This window comes from Musa acuminata, chromosome BXJ2-8, assembly GCF_036884655.1.
Source record: "Musa acuminata AAA Group cultivar baxijiao chromosome BXJ2-8, Cavendish_Baxijiao_AAA, whole genome shotgun sequence".
NCBI classification, from domain to species: domain Eukaryota; kingdom Viridiplantae; phylum Streptophyta; class Magnoliopsida; order Zingiberales; family Musaceae; genus Musa; species Musa acuminata.
Window position 1 is genome coordinate 17,217,063 of NC_088345.1, and position 22,849 is coordinate 17,239,911.

Here is a 22,849-nt window from a genome sequence, read left to right on the forward strand (position 1 = left end):
ATTTACCAAAGGATAATTTTGGCAACCCAACAAAGACAATAAAGCGGAAAAAATAAAAGCGACAAGAACACCAGATTTACGTGGTTCGGTCAATTGACTTTGACCTACATCCACGGACGAAAGATGAGCAAATCACTACTATAAAAGGGACAATTACAAATGCCTTAGGAAGATGTTCCTAGGTCATAAAACACCCGAAAATACTAAACAAGAAAAACCCAAACTGTAAGCCCAAACTATTTAACTAAGTGTGGACTTAAACCCAAAGTAAACACTTAGGTTTTTCTTGTGGTGCCACTTATGGTGCATTTGACTTCAAAGCCCAGGCCCTTATTTATAGTTCCAATATGAGACAGCAAGTCTGATTTTCCCGATGTGGGACTATTGGACTTGCCAAACTAACAAATCTGTTTTGATGAAACACCTATAATTCACCTTAAAATCACCATATTTGTGCTTATAGATATCCTTATATATTCTTGATTACATATAGATACATGTCACTAAAAAAAGAACTAATAATTCATTGAAAATAAATAGATCATCAATAAAAGCTCAGACACACATGCCAATAAGAATCATACTATACTTCATACAAGAGGGAGTTGCATTCAAGTAAAATTAATGACTAAAAAGTGTTAGATGTCTAAATTGTATACTGGAAAGTCTATGATAAGACTTAGTTCTTTGAAAATCACAATGAGACATTTAAATACTAATGTTTAGTCACAAGTTGAAAGCAAAGGAATACAAAGGCATATAAAATGAAATGAAATGGGTTGTAAGTAACAGACAATAAATAAAAAAATTAATTTGAATACAACCATATAACCACAACAATTATAAATAAGTCATACAAAATTTGTGTGCCCAAATGCCAAAGCTACTAAGCTACATCAAAACAATAATTCATATTAGATAAATTACATGATAAAACAACAATTCATATTAAATAATTCACATAGTTAAGTCCAAAAAATCTAAACGTATAAAAGAAAAGTGGAATTAATACAAAATCTATATATCTTAAAAAGGCTATATGTTGTAAAATATATATACTTCACTTCAGTTAAAACTTAATTCCGACCACATGTTTTTGCATTAGCTTATGATACCCAAGGTTTGTTGTATCGATGTGTACCGCCCGGTATAAGTGATATGTACCAATCTGATAGGGTATCAGTATGTGAACCGCTCTATATCGGGCGATACCAATACATAACCCCGTATCAAGTGATACAGGGTCTATACCAGTGATTTAAGAAACGCTAAGTGTCAAAAGGCACCAAGGTTCCAAAACGCCCGAGGCGCTAGGTGCTCGCCTGAGCGAAGTGAGGCGCTCTGAAATATTAAAATATAAAAAATATATAATATAACAAAATATAAAATTATTTAAATAAAAAGATGATATTAAATTAAAAATATACTGTTAACAATATATTACTTACTGTTAACAATAATTAAAGGGAAGAAAAAAATGTTAATAGTAACAAAGGATTAGTTTAAGATTGTTACGGCAGCAGTACGAACGACAACAGCGGTAGCGACGGAAGCTACAAACAGCAATAGCGATAGCGATGGAAGCTATAGACAGCAATAGTGACAGCGACGAAAGTTGCGGATAACAACAACAGCAATGGCGGAAGTTATGGACAACAGCGACAGCGACGAGAGTTGTAGATAGCAGCAGAACCTGTAGACAGCAACAGCGATAGCGACGGAAGTTGTGGACAGCAGTAATGACAGCGACGAAAGCTGCGGACAGCAACAGCAACATTGACGAAAGCTGCAGACAACAATAGCAGTAGCGACAGAAGCTCTAGAGGGCATCCGTCGATGGCGAAGGAACCTGCGATCCACTCCCTCGATAGTGGAAGGAACTGCACATGGAAGGATGACGGAAGGAAGCTACAGGGGCTGTCGGACTCGTCCGTCGGCAACAGAGGAAGGCTTGGTCCGCTGCATTTACGGTAGAGGCAGAAGCAGCGCTAGGGTTCCTCGGGGTCACATAGGCGTGAAGGGTGGCTTTTGAGGTAAGAAACTACGTTATTTGACCAAACCAGACTTAAAAGTCTGGTTCGGTTCGCTTAATTAAACCGGGCGCTCATCCGAAGCGTCCGGCGCCTGGTCTCGAGCGAGCGTCCAAGCGGCGCCTCTTCGAAATCCGTCGCCTAACCCTTAAACGAGGCGTTCGGGCCTCGCCTCGCCTCTCCCGAGCACCGTTTTAAATCACTAGTTTGTACTAGTCAATAATTATCGAAATTCGATTGGTAGCAATTAGATTTCGACCATTACCAACCAAGGGTTAAGATTGTCCTATTTCAAATGATCAAATTGACCATTTGAACCATTGAAAATGGTGTTTTAATCATTTTCTCTCCCCTATTTCAACCTATTTCACTCTCTCAATATCTTCAACTCTCTCAAACTCTTTCTCACTCATCTCTCTCATTCTCATGTTTTCATTCTCTTAAACTCAACAAAGCTATGATTTGTGGATTGGGTCAAATTTAGGAAGATTAAAAGAAAGAACACTCTAATCAAGAGATATGTATTCTCTTTCTAGATTTTTATTGATTTATGAAATGATTAGGCCTATTATATGTGGTTAATGATTTAATATCTAATATATTGTTTGATATGTTTTTGATGGTATTTTAGTGTTAATTAAGGAGTAATTAAGACCTTTAGTGTTCTGATTACTATGTTTAATGTTGAGATTTTCGAAATTAGACACCTAACAAGTCAAATCTTTGTATTTCATGCATATTAAGTTGATTTATATGTTTGTAATGGTATAATAGATCTAATTAGGTTTTAATTAAGATTTTTAATGCTGTAATTAATGGTTTTAATGATGATTTAATCAAAATTTGGTCAATATTGGGTCAATTCAATGTCTTTAATACCTATTAGGGAGTTTGATATGTTTATAGTGATGAAAAAGAACTAATTAGGAATTAATTAATTATGTTAATGTAGTGATTAGTATATCAAATTATGATGATATCGAAATTTGATACATATTAGGTCAATCAAATATATATGTATGAGGAAGCAATGAGGCATCGACGACCTGACTCACAATGGGAGCTTGGTAGTGGCAGTAGGCTTGCACCATAATGAATCCAAAGGTCTGCTAGCATGAGGTAGGCTACTACCCCTCCTCAATTAAGCTGAATTGGTAGCACAAGACAGTGTGGAATCCGTGGTTTTATGAGAGAACTTAGCAGGAGGTTAGCACCAGATATTATTGATATTGATCTACAAGTCTACCCTCCACAAACAGCAAAACCGGCACGGATTGATGATACATATAAAAAAAAAAAAAAGATATTGGGAAGGCAATTGCAAAATAATTTAACTTCTATGGATTCTAGCAAACATAACCCAAGGTTCATATTATCAAAGCATGGTCTCCTCTATTCAAAAGTTTGGCACGAGTTTCCAACCTCCAACACCAAAGGAGATCCACGACGTGTATTTAAATGAGGTGGAAAAACTGAAGGATTGGATCAAATCCTTCAAGATGCAACGGGATTGAATATGGGGTGACACTTATGTGTGATAGTTAGATAACATATCATTAAATTTCTTGTTTATTAAAATAGACAGGTGGTTTTTCATAAGTCAGTTAATGCTTCCAACAAGATTCAAGATTCAAACTATATTTAAAACCTAATGGATATCATAATAGAAGAGATCAGATAGTACATTGTAAACCTAATGGACATCGTACATTGTCTAAATAGTCACCGACAATGGAGCCAATTTAAAGAAAACCGATTTACAATTGATAGAAAAAAAAATATATTGTTTTGGACTCCATGTGTAGCTTATTGCATGGATTTAATACTGAAAGTATATAATGGTGAAATACTCAAATCTAGAGTCACTTGGTTTACTATAAATTTCGTTGCCTTAAAGTCAATACAGCAAAAGAAACAAGATCTCAAGGTAATGGTCACCTCACAAGAATAATCCGATTCCAGGTATTCGAGATCGAACAATGGAAAAAAGATGGAAAAGACTATTCTTTCTTCTAGATTTTGAGAAATTGTAAATAAAATCATAACAGGAGTGCCAGGAGTGGAACCACTTTATGTTGTCCTCCATAAAGTCGATATGGACAAGCATCCCTAAATGTCTTAAACATATATTGATTACAACAAGAGAAGAGGTCAAGAAAGCATTCAAAGATAATTTTAAGGCTGAGCAATACTTATAGATCATCAATCGCAAGATTGAAATTCATATGGACCAAGATACTCATAATACAAGTAAATTCATATTCATTGTAATTTAATTCATAATTTTTAATATTCAAAAAATTCTTACTAACAAAATTATGTCTTGTAGTATATTATCTAAATCCAACCATTCAATTCTGGTATAGTCTTGGAACGCGATCAGATTTATTGTCTGCACTAAGAAATATTATATATCGGCTTTTATTAAAAACTATCAATGCAGCCAATGCTATTATGGAGGGCCAATTATTTCGGTTTACAATTGGTTCAATCTCTAGAGTTATAGCTATATTGTGTCGTCACGATATGGATCCTAGTGAGGAAAAGTTACACATATGTTGATTATAAACTATATTTGATATTGATTATTTGTTATGCAAATAAAGTTCTATTTATATCTTTTTGCAGTCGAGTGATAGCTACAATTTGGAAGTGACGCACCAAATCTAAGGAAGGTTGTCGCTCGTGTACCTTCGCAGACAACGACATATGGTGGTTGTGATGTGTTGAGCTGGACAAGGAGCTAGAGGAAACAAAGATTGATGTTAGAGTCGATCAAAGCAGTGGAGAACCGAAAGGATCCTCTACTTGATGCGGCGGGAGATCCTCAACGTCCTTTGCATTTTATCATCGATGCAATAAAAGAAGAGAAAGCATATCCCTAACAGAAGGAAGATCCCCTTCGATTAAAATGTGGTAAAAGGAGCCGAACAATATCAAGTCAGACTGCTCGAGGAACTACAGACACCCAACTGTCATAGTCATTCGCCCAGTGTGCAAAGGTAAAGGCAAAGGGGAAGGTAGTAGCATCAACCGCACCATTGGAAAGAATAAAGTTTAGCGATGAAACATCTTCTCAATCGCATTCAACAATGAGCTCAAACTGGACATAGCAACGACGTGGACAACGGTGCCTTAACCGATGATGATGGCAACGCCAAGGAGTCAATGGTCTCATCCACACAATTTGAGAGTGGTGCATGGACCGAGTAGTACTTTACACATGCCACTCAAGATTCTGATCATGGAGCTCGATAAGGTGCTGATTAAGTTTATACACGAAAAGGGAAGGGGAAGGCGGTGGATAATTCTAAGCAAATGCGACAGAGCATACAGGATGCAGACATAGAGTGAAGCTCATCGTACTCACAACAATCGTTTTATGGAGAATCTTATAGGCCAATAGTAGTACAGTGATAGTTGGTCATACTTCTCCGAGCAGCAATATAGTGATCGATCTTATGAAATAGAGTAGCAAATCAGTTGCGAAAATAGAAGTTCAAACATTATTCTCTATGTTCTGCACTAATACATGCCACAATCGTACTTGCTTCAGGAGCCACCTCAAGCATATGTGGTTCATGACGATCAAACTACAACCATCACCACATTGATACACTAATGACATACGGTGTATTAGTAAACTACGTCATGGGATCAATTTCAAGATTGGATCTGACAAACATATCAACTTGATATACAGATACATTAGATCGAGAATCTTGATCCACCGCTCGTGGAGTTTCGTCATTCCTTTTAGTGGTAGAACCAATCAACCAGATATATCCATCGATTGATTACTTGATTCATTTGAATCTTAAAGCTTAAGTTGTTTAAAAAATATATAACAATTCAAATCATTTCTTTATAGATAATTCATAATTAATAGAAGGACAATCCAAAATGTACCATAAGTACTCCTCAAAGTCCAAAAAAAGATGTGCTATTATTCTTTCCTAATTTAGATTATTTTTGCTAAAATTATACTAAATATATATTTATTTTCAACTTAAAAACCTTCTAACTTTTTTCTATTTTTAGGTTTATTTTCGGTGATTTTGAGCATACCATCAGTATGCTCCGATACATATCGACATATGGTATGTCGTCTCGATGTATGGTACATAGGTACGTACCATACCGACAGTTAGTTAGTACATCGATATAGACCAGTAAGACGAACCTTGATGATACCCATCTCGAAAGATCTTGAAATAATTGAACTTCGAACAAATAAAATATCATGATCTTGAATGACTAAGCAAAAACATGTTTCATAATGTATCCTCTCTAGATCCATATTCTTATATAGAGGTGTCATATGGAACCTAAGAACAAATCCAAGTATATATTTATCAGTTACAACCAACCACTATTTATCAGTCCAAGCACGAACCCGAACAAGGATCACCCTTGTTTCAGGCAATTCAATCCCTTTTTCTTTAAGGGAGGTGTCTAGTTTTTTTTCTTTTAAAAGGACTGAACCAAACAGTTCTGAATCTTTCGAGTTTCGATTACCCTCTTCCTTCTCATTTCTTCCTTCTCCTTCGTTCTTCTCCTCTCTTCCTTTCTTGTACAAAACGCCACCACAAAAACAATGAATACTAAGAATGAAAGAGATTAGGGGCCTCCAAACAATAAAAAATCTCCCAACATCCAGTAATGAATAGGCAAATTATAAGAATCCAACTGACAAGAAGAAAGGGCTGAAGATAAGAGTGATTTTAACTAATGAGTTCTAAATTATGAACCTGGCAACCGCCTCGTATTGATTCCATAACCAGATATTTCAGCTGCTCCCTAGTGATGGTGACATCCTTCAAATACTCTCTTGCCAAAATGATCTGCATTAGCAAAGATTTTCATGTTTAGATCTCAAATAAGGAACAGAACAATGTAAATTACATTTGAGATACAATTTGTCATATTTTATCTTAACAAATAATACAAAAGATACTGCATTTCACACCAACAAAGCATATAACATTTCGTTGACAAGACATGCTAATCATAGAGTGATGATTACCTCACAATGGCTAAATTTCTTAGGGACCTTGGGAGACCACAATAAATATCATATAATGCCTGTCGAAACTCAGAAGAGTGAAAGTCTAAATTGAGGAGGTTCCACAACAAATTGAGAACTTTTTTGTCTACAACTCAGTTTATCTGTTTAAAGCTATTGGTATCAAAATTATACAAATGCACCGTAGAAGGTACACGTTACCTAAACGCTAACACAAGGGAAGTAGGTAAGGAATTTCTCAATATGTTTAAAATCATGCAACGAAGGAAGCAACAGTGCACAATTCAGGATTCCCCACATTTAGGAAATCTGGCACAGTAAACTTTTCAATATAAAGAACACCACTGTTTCTTTTGTCATAGCAGAAAGTATTAGAGAGAATGGAAAGGTTCCTTGATAGAATAGAGCTAACATCAAGATTAAAACAAAGCATAACTTTTCTTGATGAGTTCTATTTAGATTTAAACAACTTATCTTCCTTAAATATATATATATATATATATATATATATATATATAGTGTCAAACCTTGTTGGTTACTGTAACCACATTATTTTCGAATTTTATGTGTCGAAAGAAGTGTAGAATTCCTAAAGCAATGAAAGAAGCATACAACACAAGGAAGTGTCATGAAATAGCTTTCTCAAGGAGTGGCATTTGAGAATTGCTTTCAGGACAATAAAAGCTCTCACTTTTTTGGTGGAGATATAGAGTTAAGAAACACTTTGCAAAGTACCAAAAAACTTGCATAGTAGACATTCATAGTGCAAAAGGCTTAAAACATGCACAACACCATGGTAATGTTTGTCAACTTTGGATTATCAATTTCCTTCATTTAGCTCTTTAAACAAGAATATTTTATTTGTTGACCATGTCACAAACAACCTTTTACTACTTCTAGCTTCTACTCTGCTCTTACAACAATTGATACCAGAAAGTGACATATCAGATTGGTTTATAAAGCATCCTAAACATGTTATTGGTTGCTTTTCAGTCATCACTATCACCAACCAGAAATACTAATTTAATTTCGATAGAAAACCAAATCCAATATGTGAATAACAAGCATAAAATTTATCTCTTGCCATTATTCTTGCATAAGTCAGGAAACTAGTTTTTGTGATTGGCATACACTGATGTCACAATGCCCATTCAGAAGTCTAGGCTTCTGCTAGAACATTATACTCATACCTAAGGTCTTATCCAATAGCACATCTTATGCACTGGGCCACCCTTTTATAAGCAACTTTAACAGTGCAATAAACTTTGTCTCCTACCTAACTAGCATGGTGAAGACTGAGACCTTTACGCTAGAGGAGATGATATGCTATTCACTCATAAAAGCAACAACACCACCACTTCACATCAAAACAGTTCAGCTGGAAGTCCTATTATACACTTATGATATGTTTTGTTAATTACTTAACTACATATATTGATTAAATCTTGCTAGTATTTCTCCAGTTATACTCGGTTGTTCATTTGTTTATCCTATCTTGAAAAGAGGTTGCATCTTATGTCCTTGTTCAGATTTGACATTGTCAAGGTCGATGACACTAATCAAAGTGATGAGAAGTCTGGCTTCGTATTGCAACAGTATCTCACATGTTCCAAGCAATATAAGAAAAATAATTATTATATTCAAAACATTAAAATAAATATTGCATGATGTTTTCAAACTGACTGACATGAAAGATAATTTTTTATTTTTCATTATTTATCAGTTTTGTCAAAAAAATTATGAAAATAGAAATTGTCTTTATTTCTGCAAAAATATATCTACAAAAATCATGCCATTGTTAAGATTAGAAGTTCAGATATAATGGCTCTTAACTTTTTTAGGTTTGTAGAAAATCTAGTCTCTTGTTGCAAAAACATTTGAAATGCCAATAATATATACTATATAAGATTAAAGATTTAGTAGCTACACAGACATACTTTCATTTTATTGTTATTTTAAAAATATCCTAAAAATGTAGATTTTATCCGATGAAATTATGTGAAGACCAAGGTCATTGTTGAACAGAAAAACAAAATCTATGATTTGGAACCATTAAAGACATTTCAGTGCTACCTGAGTCTTTGCATATTCAGTTTCTTCCTCTGCTATTTTGAAAACCTCCTTGCTTGTTTCCTGAAATTTCGTTGCAACACCAACGGCAGCAACTCGGTCATCAAGGTTCATGGGAAGATCTGCACTGAAAATGAAAAAAAAATCTTTTCTGGTTATAAACTTAAGAAAGTGAATAAATATGATCCCAATTTAAAAATCTTGTACAGAATCATCTTTATCAATCTACTGGTATAGGCATCTTTATGCTTGATTACAACTTCTAGATATATATTGATATAAGGTCATTTAGAGGTACAACTTTAGGTACAAAGTTTTTGTAAATATAGCAAAAAATCCAGCAAATCTTCAAATGCCACAATATTTTGGTCATATTATTAATTATATAAATGATGAAACAATCATACCCTTGTATCACAACAATTTCTAGGATTACCATACCGATAGGCTAGTCAATAAGATTCTAGTATTGACAGAAGCATGGATTCAGATCTCGGTCGAATACTGGTCCTTGGCCAAACCAATATGATACTAGTACACACTACCTTCCTATCTGTCAATACGAATGGACTGTCACGAACTTTGAGATTTGTCTACGCTGTAAATTTATGCTACACCTGCTAATAAGAAGTCATCAGCTTACTTTCAACCTCGCAGATGTCATAATTTTTGTAAGAGAAAATGAAAATTGGCCGACAAGCGAATGCACACCAACTAAGGGCCCAATGGTAGAGAAAGGTAACATGAACACCAAGCATATGCACCAATTGAATGAAGTTATGATACCGTTTTTTCCAAACTTACGTAAGCCCTAGAGACCATCCAGCTTTGTGCCACCAGGGGGTTCCTTAGAGTTGAGATGGCTGATATGTGTCAGCCACTCCACTACCAAAGAATCCCTAACAACAGCCTAGGAAAAAGGGCCCAATATTACCTCATTCAACACCTACATGATGGTTCAGCTTATGACAATTTAAGTACATGTTTAAGGATGTAAAATACAAGCAAGGTAAGATTATCAAGCTATCTTAGATCTTGCTAGCTTATAGTGATGCAAGAACAACAACAAAAACAAAGTCGTAAGTCCCAACTATTTAGGGTCGGCTACATGAATCTTTTGTCATCATTAAGATCTGTAAAAAGCCACATGTTTAGTTAAGTTTAGAGTACTTAAATCCATGGTTCGCATTACTGGTCTGTACCAGTGTATCGACTACCCATCGGTACGATACATACCGAGCAAAATCGAATTGTACTGAGTATGCTGACACATGGTACACTGGGGTGTACCAATGTACCACTCGTACTGGTCCTTTGTTGGACCAGTACGTACCACCCATACTGAGTGATATGTTTCGGTACATCAAACTTTACTTAAATCTTTACTTATAGTTTCTATTAAAGTCTTTTTAGGTCTTTCTTTATCTTTATTCGTATCACTAACATTAATCATTTCACCCCTTCTAATTATCGTATTCGGAGGTCTCCTAAGCACATGTTCATACCATCTTAGACCTCTCATCTTATCCTCTATCTAAGCGATACCTAATTATTTACGAATAAAAGTATTTCTTTTCCTATCTTTCCTAGTAACTTTATAAATCCATCTCAACATTCTCATCTCGGCAATACAAACTTTTTGTATATATTGTTTCTTATCTACCCAACACTCAAATCCATAAAACATTATTGATCTTACAACTGTCTTATAATTTTTTTGTTTTAACCTCAAAAGTATCCGATAATCATACAAAACTCCTGACGCTCCTGGCCATTTTAACCATCCTATTTTTACTCTGAATAATATCTTTAATGATCTTTCCATCTTGTTGAACAATTGATCCAAGATACCTGAAGCTTTTACTTAAAGAAACTTCTTTTTAATCCAACTTAACTATATTCTCTTGTCTATTCCTAAAATTACTAAAATTATATTTCATATATTCAGTCTTAGTCCCTACTTAAACCAAAACCTTTAGTTTCTAAAGATTGCCTCTAAGGATTGCATCCTTAAACTAAAACCTTAAACAAAATTGCATCTAAGGATTGCATTCGTAAACTAAAACTTTAATTTCTAAGGATGCAAGAAGATGTAACAAAATAAAATGATAGACTAGACATTTAAACAAAATTATTGTCATTGCAAGTTATGGCTACAATCTAAAGACATGTTCCCCTAACTTAATTGTCAACGTCCTCACCAATATGCATCTGAATTCTGAAATGATTTTATATTCATGTCTTAAAGTGTCTTTTATCTCCCAACTCGCTTCTAACTTGGAAAGCCTTATCACCATCAAGTACTCCACTTGCTTTGCATCGTTGGGCAATGTGCACTTTTGAACCATAAAAAATGCTTCCAATTGTCTCTCATATAAAGTTTTGGTGGGGTAGCCAAATTGGAGCTTTCCAAAGAAGGGTCTTGTGGAATGGAGTAGTACGAATTTAGGCATCTTGCGTGGAACATGTTGTACACCTTGAACCATATTAGGAGCTGAACTCAATATGACAGATTGCCTAGATGAGTAGATGATGGGAAAATGACTTCCATACATATTTACTAATCCCCTATGAACCTAGACCAAAGAACTAGAGGGAAAATGGTTGGAGCGTAACAAAAACCAAATTACTGATCTTGAAGTCTTATGGCCATATCATGAACTAGGTACCACCACTGAGTCTCGTTAGACTTGCTACTCTCATATGCAAACAGATGGCCTTCTTGCATTAGGACCCCTCTAATGGAAAATTTTGAAGCAGCAATCTAGGACTTTGAAAGGTTTTCCATAGTTTCCGGTGTTGGCTCTACCAATACAACCTTTAGGTCCTGGAATGATGACTTGCATTCCTTCAACCACCTCCAAGGCTGATCTTCGTTCAAACACTTCTTAAGTGCGGCTATGCGCTTCAAGTAATCAGCAATGAGGCACTGACAACAATTATAAAACCCAACAAAGGATCACAACTTGGGCATCTCATAGGTTCACCATTCCTCCATACTTTCGCTTTAGCATCACGCATCCAAATTGAGCCATCATTGACTCAGTGCCCAAGAACATGATCTCTTTTTTTGCAAATTAGCATTGCTCCTGCTTCGCATGTAAGAAAGTCACCCTAAGGATCCTGAAGATAGTCCTTTAGTGTTGAATATACTATTGGTTAATCAACCAATTAATTTATGTGAACCAACATGCTTACAAATTTATTCCAACAAATCACAGTGTGAAACAGTTGTTTGTTTAAACAAATTTGTCCTGGATAGGAGGGGCCTTTTGTGTGCGTACATTCGACATGAGCTGGGAACTGAACAGATAGGCAAGATCTAGAGAGCATTCCTTGGTTTTGAGAAGTGCTCCTTTCTTGTGCTAGGATCCTCGGTTTGTGTACTTGTTAGATGATTTTCTATCAAGTTATAATCAAATGTTCTGTGCTAATACTTGGAATCAGCAGTACTCTAGATGTACAAAATGTTCAACTTGTTCCCCTAAAAAGAAATTTTCACTGTAGAAAAGTTTGAAAATTCTTCTATGCTTAAATGTAATTTAGTTCTTACCAGGCAGTATGCTCAACTTCCAACCAAACAGAATTACCCGATTCACATATTGGTCAAGCATCAGACTGGTAATACCAATCCATACGTCGATACAACCATGATGATCAAATCCATGGGTATCAGTACAGGTACCAATATTTTAAACCTTAATGTTGAGTCCTAGATGAAATTGAATGGACAAAATGAATAGATTAATGAATTGGCTATTACATCTTATCTATACGAAATATAACAAATAATCTAGCTCATATTAGAGGACAACCATAGTGAATATTTACAACCATGAGCAACCTAAGATGAATCACATTTAGCCTCGGGGGCATAATTTTTCAGGAAAGGTCAAATTCTGGTTAACTTTCCATCATTAGAGATATTTGAGACCTTAAAGTAACACCTAGCACCCAAAGCCAAAATCCAAAAAGTTTTTGGGATCTAAAATTGGTATTACGTATAATAATATTTTAATTTTAAGATATACTTTAGGATATATAATTTCAAATTAGTTTTGGATGTCTGTAATATGTTAGCTTTCAAAATGCAAACTGACTATAGTTCTTTTCTTGCCGATTAAAATCAAATTAAATCCTATATCCATTTTAATCTAGACATTCTTCTAAAACTACAATTAGCTGGTGCAATTTCTTTAGTGCTATTTAAATATATGAACTAAGAAGATATACAACCTTATGATAAATTATCTTCAATTTTGAGAAATTGATTTAACCATTCATAACCGATTTGAGTTAAAAATTAAGCATTCATTTAAGAACTTTTCTTTCAAGCTTTGATCATTATGTTATTGCATATTGGAATAGTGAATATTTGAATGCTGATTAACATACTATTATTAGTTTCAAAAGTTTAGATGTATAGTTGCAACACTGCTATGCTTTTAAGATCATGATATCTTGCTATTTCATAGGAATCGGATTGGCAATTCATAGTGGTAGAAAAAAATATTTTAGATGTGATTGGAAGGTTAGTATCTTTAGTTATCTCCAAAATCCTTAATATTTATTTTAATTAAATAAAACATTTTTCAAATATTTAAATTTATAAGAAATAGCAATTATAAGTTTATTAGATTACTTATTTTGTCTAGAGAAGTATAACTTGTTAATGAATTCATGAAAATACTTATTTTGTCTAGAGAAGTATAATTTGTTAATGGATTCATGAAAATACCAAGTCATGTATTTATAGTGGCAAGTCTTGTTAGGCAAGGTTTGCAATCTTGTAGACCCCCATACATGGCCTAGGCTAGACTGGTGCATACCATGGATGGTAGCATACTGACATTCAATACACTAGTGCATATCAACACTCTTGGAAGAGAGAGAAGAGGGGAGGATGCCGGGGGAAGCAAGAGAAAGAAGGAAGAAGAAGAAAAAACAAGAGGCAATAGAAGAAGAAGAGATACAAGACAAAAAGAACAAGGAGAAGAGAAGGAGAAGGCATACTAGAAAGAAATGGACAATGTGTGGCCAACGTTGGGCTTTAGGTGGTGAGCGGCTCATGAAGGAGGATTGATAGCGATGGGCTCATGGAAGAGGAGAAGAGGGTGGTGGGGTCATGGAAGAGTGAGAGGGTGGCGAGCTCACAACTTCCTCTATGAGCCCTAACATGATTAGTTTTTTCTAATGCACTAGACTAGTCCACCCGAAATGGAGGTGGTCCGCATACTAGTTCGCACCCAGACCAGTAAATACCAGTTGGTACAGTCCAGTCCAAGCAAAATCACAAACCTTACTATTAGGTATAAAGCATTATCATGTGCTCATCCCAAGAGTGAGACTTAATTGGGCATGACTTACTATGGAACCGTAGGCTTGAGACTTGATATTTATTATATGGTACATACCTTAGATTAATTGCTATGCGATCAAGCAAGTGTTCACGTACTGAACCTTCTTCTGGGTTGTAGGTAGCAATAAGAAGTGGCTTGCAAGGATGTTGAAAGCTTATTCCTTCTCTCTCCACAACATTAACTCCATCAGTTAGAACATTTAGAAGCAGATTACTGATACCCTCATCCAAAAGGTTTATCTCATCAACATAGAGGACACCTCTGTGTGCTTCTGCAAGTAGACCTGGTTGAAATGCTGTAGTTCCTGATTTTATAGATTCCTCAACATCAACTGATCCTATAAGCCTATCTTCTGTAACACCAAGTGGAATCTGCAATACTTTATTAAATGGTGTTAGATATGTAAATGAACATTTATGATTCTATAATTAATATTAAAGTCATATGAGTAATCACCTGCAAGAAAGGTGTCCTAACAATTTGAGTCTTGATATTACCAGCAGAGTCATATTCAACTCGTTCAGCTAATCCATCTTCCCATCTAAAAAATTACCTGTCTGTTAGCGGTTGTAACCAATTTGAGCATCAAATAAATTAATAAATTACCATGTTGCATGTAACATAATATCTCATTTAGATATGAAGAACAAATTAATCACACTCAAGATATATAGTTACCGGAAATAAGATAGCAAAAAGCAAACTATCTCAATGACAGTTTCCATGCTATGTTTATCACTCACTCGTATTTGAACCTGTTTCCTAGAACTTGAAAGATCTTAAACAAAAAACTTTGATAAGATGACAAAGGATTAAGGACAGGTGCTCACAGGATGTAACAAGTCTTTTCAGAGTTACATGCAAATGTAGATGTTACAAATTCTAGATAAATTTACCAAAGATTTTATACTAAATATACTGAAGGAAATAGAACAATTTTTATAAGAAATCCAACCCTAATGTTAAAACCTGTTCATATCTACTTAGTTCCAAATATCACAGCAATTGGACCCTTTGACCTCACTCAAATCATTACATTGTTAAAACAAAAAATACCAATTAGTATAGTACGTGTAGTTATTAATATTACATGGTGTTACTAAATAACTAGTTGCAGTAGGTCAAATTGGTGCATTCCTAATATAAATTAAAAGTCAGGATTCATGATTAAGTTGAACTTGCTAGTTCATAACTGGATTTTTTTTTTCTTTACTGTTCATTAAGAAATGTGTCACAGATGCACTGACCACTATATAGCAGTTCTCGGCATTTACAAACCATGGGTCTATGCAGTTTATTTAGCTCATTAAACCAATTCAAATGGACCAAAGCATGGTAACCTTACTCTTCTGGGCGATTGGGGTCTGCATTAGATATCGAACCTGCCACCACTTCAATTGGTGGAAGCATAGCATGTAATCCACGTGCCATCACTGTCTTTGCTGTTCCACGCTTACCTGAGATGGCAATACCTCCTATCTCACGATCAATAGCCCCAAGAAGTAGTGCTGTTTTTATTGCATCCTTTTCAGCAAAAGGATAAAAAGGTTAAAATAATCATTTTGAACTAATGATACATATTAAAATTTTAAAAAATGTAGCAAAAATCCATCTTGTCTAAAAGTATACAGAGATGCAGATGACAAAAGTAGAGGAAACTCCCAAAAGAGAGTTTACATAAAATATGTAAAATTTTATATGCTTGCATTAAAAAATATAATTCATTTTCTTTGCTTTGGTGGTTTGGTCAAGTACAGAGACAAAATAATAATCCCTATGAGCATATCAGGCTAACTATAACAACCAGTAAGGTTTATTGGCATATGGTTCTTGTAAGGTTGACAAATAACAGAATGCATAAAATTGTTTAAAAATAAATAGGTAAATAATTATGTAAAGTAACCATTATGATTACCAGTATGAAACTTTAGGTTGTCAAGCTAGGTGGAGATGGGAATTGGTTTATAATTAGGCCTCACTGACAATAAGGAAAAGTTTCTGGAGAAACAGATTGTCAATATTTAAGCATGATCTGACAATATTTACAATTAGGCCTCACTTACCATTGAATCCAATCTCCAACTCTATCACAAAAATCTTTAATTTCAAGAATTTTGCACACAATTGGACTTTTTCTGCTTAATGCAATGCATAATTTATTCCACAAACACCAAAAATGTGGTGTCTACTGAAGCCATTTTGGCAGAGTTTTGGTTTGTCTAGTTTAAGAAAATCTTGTACTATCCAGTACAGTACTTTAAGCAAGTTCAGTAACAGAAAGCATTATGTTTCGTTTCATTTCATGTAAATGTCGTCTAGGAAAAAAGATTTTTTTTTTGTAACAAATGCAAATGACCAATTAATATTATAAATAACATTCTACACTTATAAGTACTTATGTTACATGCAATGTATTCGTTGACTTTTTTATACATTGACAACTTTGGCAAAGTAGCAGCTCAGGTGTCAATTGTGTGAGTAACTGTTGGTTTCACTTTGAGAAAGGGATAGCCATAAAGAATAATGAAAAACCAAACAGTATGTCCCCTGTATTCCTCTATTAGTACATCTTCCTTTGCTTTTCTAAATTTCTATATTTTTTTTCTTTTTTTTCCTTGATCAGTAATATTCTCTTACCTACCTATGAAAGTTTAGAAGTACCATGCATCTAGAGTAGTCCTGCTTTTACCGGGAACCGAAGTTAGGAGGCAAACAATGATTTGACAAATAGTTGGCACCATATGCTAAATACACAGATAATCAGAGGAAAACCGAAAGTTCGGAGAAACAGAGAGACAGACAGACAAAGAGAGAGAGAGAGAGAGAGAGAGAGAGAGATCTTTCCAAAGCATTTTACATGTGGTTGTTAGGAAGTCTTTGTAGAAAAACTTCATCAGCGCTTAAGATGTGATCTAGCCAATCACAAGGCAGCATGAGCCTTGGGAAAGTCATGCTGGCTCTTACCGTATAGAGTGGAAGTAAGATCATGATGACCATTGCTTTTAAGGCATGCAAAGAGAGTTTAAAAAGAGTTCTTATATCTTTCTGTTTCTCTCGCTGAGGTGTTTATAATCTTTTTTAGTACTTTTTCTTGTTGATCTTGTGATCTCAATCATCAGAACATTTTTCTTATATAGAACTCTTGTCAATTCAGAGAGAAAATAGTATCCTATCTCTCAAACAATAAATGTCTTCTATTAAAAGATGCAACCAACCACTAGGCTTAAGTCCAAAATGCATCTCATCAAAATAAGATTTATATGTTGACATTATTCTACAATATATAATAAATAAAGGTAAACAGAGTGTCTTTGAAGACTGATTGATGTTTTAACCATTTATATCCTACATTTGTCTGAATGATTTACTTCGTCTATCTCTTCAAGAAGCAAACAAGAGGCTCCACAAAATTTTACATAGATAATCATATAAAAGCTAATCATATAAAATTTTACATAGATAATCATATAAAATTTTACACAGATAATCATATAAAACTTTACATATTCTAGCATGCTAAGTTGCAATATTTATTACACATGCAAAATTTTCAAGGGAAAAAATCTTGTAACATACCATGCTAACATTTTTGTTGTATTTGACATTGAAACTCTATCTGAACAGCAGTCCACAAAGATAAACTTTGCCTTCAGAGAAAATTGTTTCAAGAATATTGTTTATCATCTCCTCCATTTAAGTCTTAGGTACTGTTATTTAAATTCAGTAAATCCACATCATCTCCCATTCTGTATGAACCTCCCCTAAAGTACCAACTCTTGTTGTGAAAACTTTTCCTTTTGGTACCATATCAATTTATAGATGCAAGCTGCTTATACCAATAGTTTGATAACCTAAAAGTTTCCTGGTTCTCTCCAAATCTTGAAAACCATAAGCATCTTGTCCCCATTCTTTGTAAATAATTATGTCAAGATACTATCCAAAGATTCATGTTCTTTTAACACAATCACAATGCTACTGAGACCAGAATTTTTTGTGATGGTACAAAATTGAAGTACTACCAGCAGTTACCAGTAGAGAAATTCTCACTTAACAAGTTTAAGAAGGGTAACATAGATGTCTATGCTACCAGCAGAATGACAAATCATATTTTCTTTACCAAATTGCAAAAAATTACGATATTGTACATTGCTATCCTCCAGATGGACATTGTACCGTCATCTAGTTTAGTCCTGTTATTGCTGTATATTGTGGCCAAGAAATAAGCAAGGAAAGGGATAACTAGGGCCGGTCTCTGATGGGTCTCTAGACAGGCAAGCATTCAGAAAACCATCTTCACAAAGAATTAGTAGGTGCAAAATTTCAGCGGCCTCTAACGTAATGTCGAACTAGATTCTATACGACCAACATCCCAGCAGAACACTAACCAGCAAAACCGTAGTTTGCATGATTCATCTTGATAAAATACAAGAAGACACTGCCCTAACAATTATCAATCTGGAAGAAGCAAAAATATGCCACAATCCCGAAGGGTAAAAAGAAATAATGAAAGAACAAAAGAAGCATTTGAATGCTGAGAATCTGTGTAGAATAGGGAACTCGTGAACCTGCCCAACCACAGCGGCCAAGGGGAAGAACTGCCTTCCATATTCCGCGCTGTCGATGGGCTTCTGTTCCGTTGCGGAGACAGCACCGTTGCTGGAGTCGATCGTCGCGGCTGCCGAGGCGACGATGAAGCGGCGAAGGGACGGCCGCCCTGCGGCTGCCTTACGAGGGCAAACGGATCTCTTGGTAGAGGGGAGAAGAGGCCTGAAAGATGAAGGGAAGATGATGGACTTCGAGACAATGAAAGAGGAGGCGGCGGCGGCAGCAGCAGCCATTTGTGAGCTCTGCTAGATAGAATGGCCGAATGAGTCACTGTTATCAGCCTCCTCTTATCTTGGTTTGTTCTCTCGCGGCCTCGGTCGCCTTTCCCGGGCAACTCTCTTTTAGCTCTTCGTGACCAATGGCAGCACAACACGTCACGGACGAAAAATAGAATCGTTCCCTTCGAGCGGAGTCATAACAGAACCGTTTCATCGACCCGAATCGCCTCGGAGATGGACCGGCGGATCAATCGTCCGGTTCGGATCGCAAGTTTAATACGATTTATAAAATATTATATGTTATATATAAAATAAAACAAAAAACAGATCATTTACTTTTTGATTTATTTCTTCGTTCTGTCATCTTTTATTCTTATTCACTTTCTTTGGTGTTGTTGCTTATTTGATCCTTTTTGTTTTATTTTTGGTCTAAGGATACGTTTCTTATTTTCATCCACATAATGTTATTAATAAAAAAGGTTTATTAAAAACAAAATTTCCAGTTGATCAACAAAAAAAAAAATTTCTTGATGGATTGAATGTAAAAACTTTTAGAATAGGAATATAATGTTCGGGTTTAAAATGGATATAATATCGAAAAACCATTCTTTATAGGGATACTTAATTGTTATTAATTGGGTGCAGTCAAGAGTTCCATATAATACAAAGTTATAAAGAGAGAAGAATCGAAAGGCTTGGTCAATTTTACGAAAACAATTTGTTATTTGGAACGCTATGGATATGCCTCCAAACAAAGCCCGGTAGCAAAAGAGATATAACTTATAGTAAATGCCCAAGACACATAAACAATTATCTTACATAGTTTTTAAGGCTAAAATGAAAGATATATCTAACTTTACCAGTGAACCACAAAAAATCATTTATCACCCAAGAGTGACCTAGGCATATCGATCTTCGTATTTAAAGGTATCAAACCAAGAATAAAACTAATTGTCAAAATCGATATAAGTGTCTCTGCTCGCAAATGAGAAATATAGTGTTGAGATACGTGTTAATCAATTCGATTAATACTATTGAATCTTATATTTTGATGATAAATTAATTAATAAAATTATAATCTAATAAGCATTTGAGTGATGTAGGACTAATTTTGATCATACAAAGATAAATTGATTGAAGTAGGAAGAATCAGACGTTAGGTTGAAGAGCATCATATCAGAGATTGGATGTCGGGCCAGAGGATTGGTCGACGTATCGAAAGATATACTTCATGCCATGAGTTCAAGCATTAAGCCAGAAGGATCGGGCATTATGCTTGGAAGATCGGATATTGAGGGAGGTCAAAATGCCGATGGATCGGGCAGTACACCAAAGGATAGAATGATGCATCAAAGGTTCGGACAAAAAGGTAGCATGCAACCTTGGCCGAGAGCACCACCTTGCTACTCTCGGCGTAGCCAAAAGCTACAAGGAGCTCTCGACCATGGGGTGGCAACCCTTGTAGCCAAGTTTCCTAGCTACTAGGGGCACCCTTGGCTACTAGGGTTTCTTGGTCGTAGGGGTTACCTTGGTGGCCAAGACTCTTGGCTACATGGGGCAAGTTAGCAGCCTAGGTTTCCTGGCCGCCCATGCTAACCCTGTAGCTAGGGTTTCCTAGCTACATAGGTAACCTTAGGGGCCAAGGATCTCTAACCGCCCAAGGCAGTCCTACAACCAGGGTTTCCTGGCCGCCCATGCTAACCCTATAGCTAGGGTTTCCTAGCTACATAGGTAACCTTAGGGGCCAAGGATCTCTAACCACCCAAGGCGATCCTACAACTAGGGTTTCCTGGCCGCATGGGGCACCCTAAGGTAGGGTATCGATACCAAAGGGCTATAAAATAATTAATTAAATGATTTAATTAATGATTATTATTATTATCTAGTAGTCTTACATGATGATGTATACATGTGATGTGTATAGATGATCATGGACCGTGTAATGTGATGTATGTGTATTATGATTATTATTATTATTGAGGCCTACGAGCCTCTATTTTTTTTTCTCATTCATTGTCGGGCTTGCATACTTATGATTATATTGTAATTATATAAGGAAGTGCAACGAAAGCATGGAGGTGATAGTAGGACCCACGAGGTCGAAATAGACGATCACGACACATGGAGATGTGCTGAGATATTGATGGAACCGACAAGGATGAGATGGACGATCATAATCAATGGAGATATACCGAAGCACATATAGATCATGATGTGAGTGATTGGGCCCATTGGCTCGAGCTTAATCACATTATGGTATGGTCTATGATCATCTAGTATGATTGCTCATATGATGTGTAATTTCTTGTATATTTACTAGATATGCATATATATTTGTATGCGATGTAGACATATATATATTAAATATGTATGTGTGTAATACGTCATAGGAGACCGAATCAAAATCTCCTCTCTCGATAATATTAAGTCGGTAAATGTGAGACAATTAAAATGACCCATGTGGCCTTTCATCGCTATAGAAAGAAATCGATTCCCGACATAGGTTGAGTTGATCGAGTCCCTCGAGGCTTAGTTATATCATAATTTGATATCTTGCCTATCACTTAAAGATGTCACTAATAATCTGAGGACGTGGTATGCTTGGTCGAGTCTCTCGAGGGCATATCATTGAATCGGACTTATCTTATAACGATGGTGATGACTTAACTGAACATCATGGTTGATCGAGTCTCTTGAGGCCATGGTAGTTCGGAGGTTGAATATGATGGGAATCATAAAGAGTTATAATCGACAAGAGTTGCCTAGCTTTTTAGGCTTAGCATGTTGGTCGTGTCTCTCAAGGTTATATTAAGACATTAATTAGATCTCGATCCCTACTAGAGATTCGTTGGGTGTCTCCGATTCATATACCGGAGAGAGTTGTGTGTTTCATAAGAAAATAGTGGAAGTATATTAAGATAAAAGTTTATATCTTGATTATTTACTTTTTACAAAGTCTGCATATTATTTATTTCTGCTCCATGTTTATTTTCAGAAAATATTGCTTTTAAATCTCTTACATGACATACTTGATGTCAACCGTCATATTGGTCCAAATTATACGAATTGGCTTCTCAACCTAAGAATTATTCTCATAATAGAGAAGATCACGTATGTCTTTAATATAGTGATATCTACACCCAAGGAGGGGCAAGCGAGGATGAGATCATTTGTTATGTGAAGTATATATATGACTTCATTCTTGCTCAGTGTTATATGTGGGGCTTCATGACTCCCGAGTTACAGAGACAACATGAAAAGATGGATGCTAGATCTATTCTCCTACATCTTCATAAATTATTTGAAGAATAGGGAAAGACTCAACGATATAAGATATTCAATAGTCTCTTCCACGCTACGATGACTAAGGGGACACCAGTTCAAAACCATGTCCTTAAGATGATTAAGTGGATAGACAAACTCACAGGTCTAGGAATGGTCATAGAGGATAACCTATGCGTTGATCTTGTGCTTTAGTCCCTACGAGATTTCTTTTCTCAATTCATCAAGAATTTTAATATGAACAAGCTTGAGGTGACT

General features: G+C 35.4%; 1 protein-coding gene across 3 annotated transcripts in view; it reads right to left on the reverse strand.

Annotated features, from left to right (window-relative positions):
• The window catches only part of LOC135619300 (magnesium-chelatase subunit ChlD, chloroplastic-like), a 47,172-nt gene extending 27,779 nt beyond the window's left edge, over window positions 1-19,393 (reverse strand). For 2 of the 3 annotated variants that reach the window (XM_065121194.1, XM_065121191.1), the window contains exons 1-6: window positions 19,052-19,393; window positions 15,832-16,010; window positions 14,943-15,027; window positions 14,541-14,857; window positions 9,130-9,253; window positions 6,782-6,874 (exon numbers count right to left, since the gene is read on the reverse strand). In XM_065121194.1, the coding sequence (XP_064977266.1) occupies window positions 6,782-6,874; window positions 9,130-9,253; window positions 14,541-14,857; window positions 14,943-15,027; window positions 15,832-16,010; window positions 19,052-19,324 (1,071 nt within the window). In that variant the 5' untranslated portion in view covers window positions 19,325-19,393. The remainder of the gene's footprint in view (window positions 1-6,781; window positions 6,875-9,129; window positions 9,254-14,540; window positions 14,858-14,942; window positions 15,028-15,831; window positions 16,011-19,051) is intronic. The other variant, XM_065121193.1, reaches the window with a different exon arrangement.
• Window positions 19,394-22,849: the final 3,456 nt, after the last annotated feature.